Source organism: Thermobia domestica, chromosome 13, assembly GCF_964235325.1.
Source record: "Thermobia domestica chromosome 13, izTheDome1.hap1.1, whole genome shotgun sequence".
NCBI classification, from domain to species: domain Eukaryota; kingdom Metazoa; phylum Arthropoda; class Insecta; order Zygentoma; family Lepismatidae; genus Thermobia; species Thermobia domestica.
Window position 1 is genome coordinate 196,330,725 of NC_137466.1, and position 12,134 is coordinate 196,342,858.

The 12,134-nt window shown below is 35.7% G+C and overlaps 1 protein-coding gene across 1 annotated transcript in view; it reads left to right on the plus strand.

Moving 5' to 3' along the window:
* Positions 1 to 5,595: 5,595 nt before the first annotated feature.
* alpha-Man-IIb (alpha-Mannosidase class II b) overlaps positions 5,596 to 12,134 on the plus strand; it is a 629,055-nt gene continuing 622,516 nt past the window's right edge. The window contains exon 1 of the mRNA XM_081737196.1: positions 5,596 to 6,488. Within this exon, the coding sequence (XP_081593322.1) occupies positions 6,078 to 6,488 (411 nt within the window). The 5' untranslated portion in view covers positions 5,596 to 6,077. The remainder of the gene's footprint in view (positions 6,489 to 12,134) is intronic.

The following is a 12,134-nucleotide window of genomic DNA, read 5'->3' on the forward strand; positions in this document are numbered from 1 at the left end:
TATTTATCCAGATAAAACAGATTTCCTCTCTACATACGCGGTAGTAAATATGCTATTCTCGTATATCAAGATAGGACATACAACTGTGGTTTTAAACATTTTTAGTCTCATACACGCAAATGCAAAGTAACAGAAGAGATTAAACACACATTAAAAATATATTTGAAATGAATATAGCGTTATCAGTATCTAATCCCGTATAAATATATCACACAAAGCATTGCGAAATTAATTCAGATAGTCTAAGCTAACCAACCATCTTGATATCTTTTATCTGATCTCGTATTGTGTGTTAGAGTTTTATGATCCGAAGTTTACCCTTGCGTTCTTGATAAGAAATGCCAAACGGTATTCGTTGTTTTGCAGTTGTAGTACAAAACACAAGCTTTTAATTGTGTTAAGTGCAAGCAGGCTTAGTATGTTTTCCTTGTTGAATTTAGTTCACCTTGGTAACTGTTATTATCATCTTTTCATGTTAATAAAACTGTATATACCTAAAAGCTCATTCATAGTCTTTTTACACATATGTATATGGCGCTTTTATTTAATAAGGCAATTTGTTATTTAATCAAGAAAACAATTTATTTCAAAGCTTTAAATACTTAGAAAGATTTCAGTTTTCTTTTTCTTTCTTTCTTGATAGATTGATTTAAAAGCTTGCAGAGACTATGTACGAGGGTTTGGGTACAAAATCTTCGTGCCCAAAACCTCGCCTTCCAAAACTTCGCCTGGGCAAAACCTCACGTGTCCAAAATATCGACCCCCAAATCCTCGCGTACCAAAATCTTGCCTAACCAAAATCTCGTCCTGGCAAAACTCTCGCGTGCTCAAAACCTCGTGGCCCCCAAAATCTAGCCTCCCAAACCCTCGCTTGCCCAAAATCTCGCGACCGCAAACCTCGCGTGTCCAAAATCTCGCCACCTTAAACCTCGCGTACCAAAATCTTAGATACTTGACCGAAATCCCGTCTGGTAAAACTCCCTCGTGAACAAAACCTCGCGACACAAAATCTCGCCTCCTAAAACCTAGAGGGTAAAAACCTCGCGTGACTAAAACCTCGCCTGGTCGGAACCTCACGTGTCCAGAATCTCACGTGTCCAAATTCTCGCGGACCAAAATTTCGTCTTATCAGAATCTCACAGGACCTAATGTCACTTAGAAAAGCTCAAGACTTGTCTATGTTTACTATTTAAACGCATTTATTGTTTGTTTGTTTCTTTTTTTGTTATTGTTGTTGTTATGTCCAGTGATTTAGAAATTAGCTTTGCATAACTAGGAAACTCGAACTCTGCCTGCACTACGTAATATTTCACACGGTAACAAACAGAATAAGATATACCACCATGTAAAGTTTATACCAATCAGGTGCGATTTTTTAACTATGTATATATATATATATATATATATATATATATATATATATATATATATATATATATATATATATATATATATATATATATATATATATATATATATAGATAGATAGATAGATAGATAGATAGATAGATAGATATAGATAACGTCCTTAATTTTTCAGGGAAAAACAAATGAAGGAAGAAACTTGATTCGATGGATGAGATTTCTTTTCATTTGGGTTTATTTTAGGATTATATTTCCATTTATTTTGAACCCGTCAAATTTTTACGCTTCTTTTGTCTAAAGCGAGTATTTCTGGACCGCATGTTACTTAAGGCTTTCTTCTTCTCTTCCCTATTCTTATATTTTTAATTATTATTATTATTATTATTTTGGCTCCAGAAATTCATTGAATAAATTGTTATGGATAGATTTTGTCCCGTGAGATTATAGCCCTGCGAGAGGTTTGGTCAGCGAGGTTTCGGACCCGCGAGATTTTGGATGGCGAGATTTTGACTCTCTGAGATTAGAGGCAGCTAGATTTTGGTCAGCGAGGTTTAGGACCCGCGAGATTTTGTATGGCGAGATTTTGACTCTCTGAGATTAGAGGCAGCTAGATTTTGGTCAGCGAGTTTTCGGACCCGCGAGATTTTGTATGGCGAGATTTTGACTCTTTGAGATTAGAGGCAGCTAGATTTTGGTCAGCGAGGTTTCGGACCCGCGAGATTTTGTATGGCGATATTTTGTCTCTCTGAGATTAGAGGCAGCTAGATTTTGGGCAACGAGGTTTCGTCTAGTAATTTATACTAGAATCAGGGGTGACCACATGCGGGTTTTGGGCACAGGTTGCGCCCATGAGATTTTAAGGGGAGATGTAATTTTTCATTGAAAGTATGATCAAATTGCAGAATGGGAAATTTCAGGGAAAGAGTAGTAAATTGAGATGAAAGAATGGTTTTGGGAGCAGAATAGGAAATTCGGGGAGAATGATAAATTTGGCTGGGAAGAAGGGAAACTTTTGAAAAAGAATGGTATATTTAGGGGCAACATGGTAAATTTGACAGGGAAGAATGATAAAGTTAGAGAGAGAAATTGGTAAATTTTGTGGAAGAATGATAAATTTGGCGGGAAGAATAGGATGTTTGGGGGGAGAATTGTAAATTTAGGGGAAGAATGGTAAATTTGATATTTAAGAAATGTAATTCTGGGGCAGCATGGTAAATTTAGGGGAAAGTTATAAATCTAGCAGAGAAGAATCATAAATTTAGGGAGAGAATAATAAATAATACAGAAAATGTTAAATTTAGGGACAGAATAGTAAATTTGAGGGAAGAATGGTAAATTTAGAGGGAGAATGGTAGTTTTAGAGAAAGAATGATACATTTGGCGGGGAACAATGGTAAATTTAGGGTGCAATGGTAAATTTAGAGTGGAAGAATGGTAAATTTAAGGAAGAATTCTAAATTTGAAAAAGAATGGAAAATTTCGCGGGAAAGGATGGTAAATTTGAGGGAGAATTTTAAATTTTAGAGAGAATGGTACGTTTGACGGGGAAGAATTGTAAATTTAAGGAGGATTGTAAATTTAGAGGGAGAATGATACATTTGGACGGGAATAATGTAAATTTAGAGGAGGAATGATACATTTGCAAAGGATGAATGATAAATTTAGAGGGAAATGGTAAATTTAGAGAGAAAATGATACATTTGGAAGGAATGAATGGTAAATTTGGGGAACGAATGTTACATTTGCGACAGAATAGTAAATTTAGTGGAAGAATAGTAAATTTAGTAGAGGAAAATTATAAATTTGGAAGGGAAAAGGTAAATTTGGGAGAAAAAAGCAAATTTAGAGAGTTTGTGCCTTCTCGACTGGAATCATTAACTACTAACAGTTATAGAAACAACAATAATGGAAAATAAAACGGAAGAAAGTAATATATGCTCTAGGTACTCTCCTGACATTCACCTGATACAACTGAGGAAAATCCTGAAAACAACTTTAGTCTTAAGATGGTCGGCTACCGGATTCTAACCTGGGACCTCTTTATTGGAAGCAAAAAAGTTAAGCACAAGTCTACGCTATTCAGAAATATTCTTTTGGAAAACATTTCTCCCCAACAAATTATGGCATATTATGCAGCTTTATGGCAAGTTACTCTACGGAAGCGTTCTAATATTTTTTTTTTTTTCAATTTTTGGCATACTAATTATGTTGTAATAGACTATAAATATTTAATTTGCCTTTTTCATAATTAATGCTAAGTTACTTTGCATTTTTGTAGGCGAAGAACCAACCTACTGTAACTGCCTGACTGTTATCAAATAACGCAAAGTAATTATCCATTTTATAATTGAAATTTTATATAAAATGTACATTATACTGCGTAAACCTCGGTAGGTCTCGCTAGATAGTTCTGTACAGAATGCTGAGACAAGACAAGTTATATATATATATATATATATATATATATATATATATATATATATATATATATATATCCTTAAGAGTCTTCATCCCGGCGAAATTAAAATACCGCTAATTTTACAGTAATTATGTGATATCTTCAAATAGATAAAAGATAATCGAAATGTGGAACAAGAGCACCCTAGACAATATTATTTTACATAAGAAACCGTTATCACGACTCACTTATCTGCTTTCGATTTCGAGCCATTTTGAAAATCGGCATTTATTTTCGCGTTTCTAAACAGCTGAAAACGGAAAGCCACTAGGTGATTTGTGATAACGGTACCTCACGCAAAATATTATCGTCTAGGGCGCTCTTGTTCTATATTTCAATTATATTTTATCTATTTGAAGATATCACATAATTACTGTAAAATTAGCGGTATTTTAATTTCGCCGGGATGAATACTCTTAATAAGTAAACTCCAGCCTAGAAAACTAAATTTAAAAAAAAAACAGCATCGATGAGAATCAATGTTCTTACCACGCATTACCCAGTTGAATGTGTGCCATCTGGCCGGTCAAAGCTCTTCAAAATAACGAAGAAAAAATGAAATGAAATCTTTCAGTTTTACGTCCCACGGTTACGCCGGTTAGGCTAAAGGAGATGGGGGGTTATGAGAAATGAATGATATGGTGGAATGAAGAAAGTGGGAGGAAACGGGATAACCCTGAGAAAACCCACGAACACGGTGTTTGTCCACCACAAAGTTCACATGGCGCGAGCTGGGATCGAACCAGGGACCATAAGTACCGGAGATGAACGCTCTATCACTGAGCCACCGCGCCCCCAAAAATAACGAACAGTGGCGTATCTAATCCGGAATCGAATCTGGAATCGAATGCTAAGTATTCACTATTCATTAATCCTTAGACACAAACCAATGATCTGAACGAATCTGAAGATCACGTATTGTAAGATCAATCGACTATATTTTGCACATAATAGCATTCATGTGGGTAAATGACCCAAACGTAATTGTAGAGGGAAAAAGAAAGTAAACAGTTTGGAGTTTATAAAATGTCCTGGGACTAATGATGTTGTCAGGAATCATTAACTTTTAAATTATTTACATTGCTCGTAGGTAGGCAAACATAGAAGATTGGAATTCTACACGCATTCCATTACATAGATACACACAATTTCTGAACAGTAAAAAAAAAAAAAAAAAAAAAAAAAAAAAAAAAATACATATGCGCGTGTGTGTTGTGTTGGGCAAATCATAGTATCTCTCTCCCTCTGTCGCTCTCTTATAAACATCTATTTGTAATCTAGATTTACATTCACATATCCTCAAGGGTTGTTTCTATTCAGCTAATAACAACTGGACAGAATGCGTTCCCTTTAGGCTTGAGTAGCTATATCCCGCTTAAATTCAGCCAATTTAAAACTTTTTTTTTTTTTTTTTGTTCTGTATACACAAAACGCACAGAAAACATTGTTCTGCAGAGGCTAAAATTACTCATGCACTGGGCATTTATGTCAATACTGGGGAGCGAAACCTGTTGTCCGTAAGTGCAATCCTCTGATTCTATGTTCATATTACTAGTATATATATATATATATATTCCGCCTGCTCATCGTACGTTCGTACGTATTTCATGCGCTCACCACACAGTACAAGATCGATAAATGTTCAGAAAAAGCTCACGCAGGTCGACCGACCCGCTATAGCACCTGATGGAACTAATTCTCGAGCGCGCCACTACGACGTCAGCGCCATTGCTACGCCTGCGCGCGAACTGGCCAAGCGAGGGCTACCAGCAGAGCAGACTAGATTTTTTGGGGTGGGGACACAGTCTGTATTCACAGTTGCTCGGTGACGGTATTAGTGCTGGAATACTCAAAAAGAAGGGAAGTGTTTTGAAACAGTGTTCTTTTTCCTTGTTAATACCAAATCCCTTGTTGGTGTCTGTAGTGTGACCAAACCCATCTGCATAGCCGACGAAGCAAGTTCCTCTTGCGGAAAAATTTATAACCAAGAAATCCAGTGTGTTTTTTTAATGTTGGTGCTTGTGTCAAAATAATCCCTTTAAAAAAAATTGTTGTTTCTGTCAAGCTCTTACACATGTGAAGGAAAGCAAGAAAAAAGTACCCATAATGTATTTTGATATGGTGTGGCATCCGTGCTGAAAAAAAATCTCGAAAAAAAAGTGTGTTTTTGTTTGTTTGTTTTTTAAATCTGCAAAGGTGTGTGACGTGGGGTTTATAGTTGTTTTTTAGTTAATTTTTTTTTCAGTTTGAAGTCATGTTGAACGGTTTAAAACGGGGCTATGCTCGATATTTGTTATTAAGCGCGATTCTAGTAACGGTTCTAGTGTGTGTATATTATGTAAACTACGGAACAGGGATTGTCACTAAAGATTTGGTCTCGAAATTGGCCAGAAAGTCTGGAGAAGGTGATGGGGGTGAACCGCCCCCAGCACCCGGCCCTCCGCCTTTATCCCCGGCAGCAAGGGTACAAAATGCCCTAGATCGTAATACTAATACTAATAACAACATCAATAATAATAATAATATTGAAACTAATGAAGTAGGACCGACGCAAAATGTGGATATTTGGTCAGAACCAGATGCTGATCCGAATGTGTGTCCTAGGATTAAAGAAGCATCGACAAATGTGAACACAGTGGAGCAGTTTCAACAATTCGAATTTCAGGTAAGTTGTCATTCTTGTAATGCTTTATCTTGTGTGTATATATTAGAACGCGTACACCAATTCTTCGTTTCAAAGATCAGTACCGTGAAGAAGGGATATATTGTGTATTCTGTAGGTTATGTGATTATATATACATACACATTCTGTTGCAGACACATTGAGGCAGCAGGGTTTCTGGGGGGAGAGAGAGAGGGACGAGTTGTGAGGAAATGAAAGTGGTCAGAAAAAAATAGCCTGTTGACCTTGAACTGCTCCTTATTCAACTTCTTTCTCACCGATTGCAAATGGTTGCTTTTTCCTTTATGGTTCTTGTTGGTCTGTATTGGAAGAAAAATATATCGATTTTTTTTCTCTCTTTTTATAAAATCCAGTCCTGTTATAGCTTTTGAGATGTATTCTGAAATACATCTCTCTCGCTTCAGGATTCTTTTGTTAAAAGAAATGTTTCTACTTCGCTAGTTCTACAAATAAGTACGTATTCTCATAGCAGTCACTCTTATGCACTGCCGCAAGAATGTTGTTAACACATGTTTTTGTCAGAGTAAAACGTAACGAAGAAGGAAAACTAGTTTTGTCCCCTGCTTTTTTTTTAATCTTATTTTTAAAGCATGTTGTCAATGAATGCATGATACCACCGCCAAAAAGAAATGTATGTGTTATCTAGGAGAAAAATATATGAAACAGAAACAACATATATATACACTGGACGGCGGACTAGTATCCGTTTTGGCTATCATCTCTTTTGTTTATTTTTCTGTCTTTTGTTTGGATTCAACATCATCGTGAAAGCCGCTTCCGTTCTGTTGTTCGTAGTAAACAAGTGAATATATATTGCGAAATCGCTTACTATAGTCAGAAGACATCCATTTCTAAGTTCCGCTCTGGCTGCATGCTCTCATTTTAAAACTACTTTTTTTTCTCTCTCTCTTCTTTTACATCTTGAATGTAAGAAGACATAGGAATGCTAAACTCGCATACGAAACTCTACAGTAAATACGAAGGTGGAGTACTTGTCCGGTCGTTGTCCAATATTTACATACTTCAGATGTCATTTTCCTCGGTTCTTGCTTCTTCTTCTTCTGCCTCTTTCTTTTTCTCTCTATTTACCTGATGATCAAGACAATGTTGCATATTAAGAACGCACATTGCTTAAAAAAAAGTGCTGACACGGGAAGGTCTCACAAGTTGTCGCGCAAATCTGAATGGCACATAGCACATCTGATAAAGCATCATGAGAAATGAAACTGAGCAAAATTTAAGGTGCTATGGACCAGAAGAATAGGAGCTACGGGGCTTCAAAATTTGAATATACAAAAAAAAGTTATATTATGGGAATTTATATATATATATATATATATATATATATATATATATATATATATATATATATATATATATGTTTTAAGTAAATATCTTGAAAACTGTTAAAGCAATCAAAACAAAAGCTGCACAATATAATGAGAACAAAATGCCCTATCGAAAACCACAGTGTTACCATGGATGAAGCAGTATTGCCAACTCAGCATGCAAATATTTTGTTTGAAATAGCACTATATACAGGTGTACACATATTCAAAATGCACTATTATCACTAAACATAATAGTGAAGTGTAGTGGTACAGTGTTGCACACTGTTGGAGCTACGTGTGCTGAAAATGTTCAATGGAGAATTCTGATATGTGGCAACAGATGGTAATAAAGGAATCTGGGTCTCATACTATCAATTTAGTTCAAATGCATAACACCAATAAATAGTACATAGCAAAATGTCAGCGGTGTCATAAAATATTGATGCATTTGGAAAACGAAATTGAATACTGCCATTTTTTCACGTCCTGTGTTAGCTCCGAAGCTTTATAGGGCGGGAACTATAGTGTAAAGTGGGATCCGAAGCATTATGAAAGAGAAAGATAACAATGAAGTGTAACGTGAAAAGTACAACAAAAACATGTCGGAGGCGGGATTGGAACCCGCCACCCCTAATACGTCGATTGTCTAGCCTTCTTGACCACACAGCTATCCGGGCCGACTAAAACCGAAATGAGGTAGTAATAAAATAATTATATTTCCAATGTGAATATGGTAATATTACAGTGTACAAACATAATCATATGGCATGTAGGAGAGGAAGTAAAAGAATATACCACTTAACATGAAAGACATAAACCAAGAAAGTACTCTTCCAAATATTAATAAGATGATCTGGAGAACCAGTTTACAGAGTTAGAATACATGTGTTTCTTTCCTCGCGTATATCATTTTGATTTCGCGAGTTGTCTGCTTATTCACCGGGACTGTAGAAGTGTAATGCAAAATCCTCACTTTTTTCCAATGCATTCCTTTATCATTTGTCGCCATATATGCTTTAAGTGTAAAATCTTTAAGTGTTATGCTTTAAAATCCAGTCGACAATTCTAAATATGTCAACAGACGCACTTCACTGCATTTCCCTGTCTCTATAGTTCTTTATATAGTACAGTAGAAACATTTGTCTGTCTGATTAACACAGGGATGTTTACAAAGATTTTTTTCGCATCACAAAAGACCACTGATCCATAAAAAATTGTGAATGATTGGAATCCTCCATAAATTTTTGGCGTTTAGAGTACTGTTAAAAATTTATTTGTTATGGTGTCATAGATTGATTAGTTCTTTAGATTTAAAAAAGGTATTTAAAGAAACGGTTTTCATTAAAATAGATGGCAACAAAAAAATTGAGGTTATAATTACCATGTTTAGAAAATGAAATGAAATCTTTAAGTTTTACGTCCGACGGTTATGCCGTTTAGGCTAAAGGAGACGGTGATGATGAGAGATGACTGAAAAGGTGGAATGAAGAAAGTGGGAGGAAACGGGGGAACCCCAAGAAAACCCATGAGCATGGTGTTTGTCCACCACAAAGTCTACACGGCGCAAGCTGGGATCGTACCAGGGACCCCAAACACTGAAGGTGAACTCTCTACCACTGAGCTACCGCGCCCCCTTACCATGTTTAGAATATCGAGACTTTTTAAGTTCGAAGTATTTTAAGCATCATCCTTGATGCTCTGCAACCGTGCAAATCGAATGAGTTGAATGGGTGCATAAAAGCTAAGGAAAAAATTTCGTTATCTGTCGGACAAGTAGACATTAATGGTGATCCAATTTTGACAGTCATTCATTGTTTTTGTTATCCTTGATGGTCTGCAACCATGCGAATCTATTAAGATGAGTGGGTTGCAGAAGAACAAAGGAAAAAAATTCTTATCTGTCAGACACGTAGATAACTGCTAATATGGTTATCAAATTTTGTCCTTTATCCATTATGTTTTGCACATCACTACGGAAAATGGATGAATTTCAGATGACGTACATAGTTCTTATTACAGATCCTGCATAAATAATATTTCGTCAGAAAATTTAAAAACAACTATGAAGAATGTGAGATTTCTTTTAAAAAAGTAGCATTATCAAGGAAAAAGCAATGGTGATTAGATAGCAGTGAACTAAGAAGCTGAAGAGAGAAAATAGAACACGCTTCACCTGTGTAGTATTCTTAGAGAACGTACGAAATATGATGGAAAAATAAAACCAAGAATAGGAATGGCTAATGAAACTTATTTTGGAAGTTGGTCAGTAAAGAATTACAAAGAAAGATTCGACAAATGTTTCTTCTAAAGTGTTACTCTACTCAAGCATGTACGTAAAGGGGGACCCTGGAGGTCTGGCCCCCCGAAATCCTGACTTATGTGAAAATATAGTCTAATTTTAGCAGTAAGTTTACTAATTTTAAAATAGTTTTTCTCATATTGAATTTGTACACCCCGAAATCTTTGGATCCCCCCCCCGAAATAAATTCCTGTGTACGACCTCTACTATATGGAATAGAAGAGAGACCACAATAATATTAATAATAATAATAATAATAATAATAATAATAATAATAATAATAATAATAATAATAATAATAATAATAATAATACAAAGTGACTAGATATGTTCGAAATGTTAGTATCGAAAGTGGATGGGACGGAAAAAGACGATGAAGTAATTAATTGTTCGGATTAATAGATTATGAAAGATTAGCATTAGAGATAACTATAAAGGGAAGAGAAAGTGGATTAGGTACTTTGTAAAAAGAAATTGTAACTAAATACAAGTTATCATGGATGAGAAGTAGGGTTGCCAATTTCTGAAAGTGGAAATGCCGGACACCCTCTTTGTGTACGTATACTCTTAAGAGTCTTCATCCCGGCGAAATTAAAATACCGCTAATTTTACAGTAATTATGTGATATCTTCAAATAGATAAAAGATAATCGAAATGTGGAACAAGAGCGCCCTAGACAATATTATTTTACATGAGATACCGTTATCACGACTCACTTATCTGCTTTCGATTTCGAACCATTTTGAAAATCGGCATTTATTTTCGCGTTTTTAAACAGCTGAAAACGGAAAGCCACTAGGTGACTTGTGATAACGGTACCTCGCGCAAAATAATATCGTCTAGGGCGCTCTTGTTCCATATTTTAATTATCTTTTATCTATTTGAAGGTATCACATAATTACTGTAAAATTAGCGGTATTTTAATTTCGCCTGTATGAAGACTCTTAAAAGATGGTGGCATCATCGCTCATCAAAAATGTGAACAACGTGCAAGTGGTTACCTAGCATAAAATTAAGCGATTCGAAGTTCGAATTTAATAACTTTAATTACTTTTGAAGCATTGATTAAACTTACGTATTCCAGTTTTGGTTGAGTCTACATATATCATTGTTGTAGTCTTACCATCAGTAATACATCGTATTTAAAACATAAAACCAAATATAATTTTGGCATATATACAAAGTACTTGAAAAATAAGTCTTATTAGCTTCGCAGAGGCTGGTAATGTCTCCATAATGCCTACACACTTTTTACTGGATCAGGATGCAAATATGCAACAAAATTTTACTAGGCCAAGAAAAAAGCTACTAGCCTACATCCCACAATAGAAATCATTTACTTATCTTCGGTATGATGTTAAATACTCGCCCACACCGATGAACCAATCGCCCCGGGCGAGTGGTTATTTGGATCCCTGCATTATTTAATTGAAAGGTATAGGTGAGGATGAAGCAATGCTAGCTGCGCCCTTAAAAATGTACTTTTTTTTTTAGTTACCTTTAGCAGTTTTGATAAGTTCGGTAAATTTTCCTTCCTTAAACTCTTCAGTGAATTCCGCTCACGACAGGCCGGTAGCTATGTTAATGAAAATGAATGACTGACTGTAGAAACAAAATAGTAGAATGATAATGTGAAAGGAAACTGGATAACCCTCCAAAGAAAACCACGGACACAATATTGCCTACCACAAATTCACATTCCCTCGATCGAACCACGGACCCTTTAGACAACAGATAAGGGCTCTATCATCCCCCCATCGCGCCCTCCTAAAAACCACTGAGGAATTGGTAATAGAAGGAAATCAAAGACAAATTTAGAGGTAATTAAGTAAAGGAAAATTCAGCCGAGATAGTGTAATTGGCGGGCGAACGATACTTTGAGGATTGATATTGTGAACAGGGCCGCACCAACGTTAGGAGTCCACGTCCACCGGGCCCGGACTCCTCCAAAAATTTGGTAAATCGATTATTTGTACAATTTCTTTATAAAACTATACT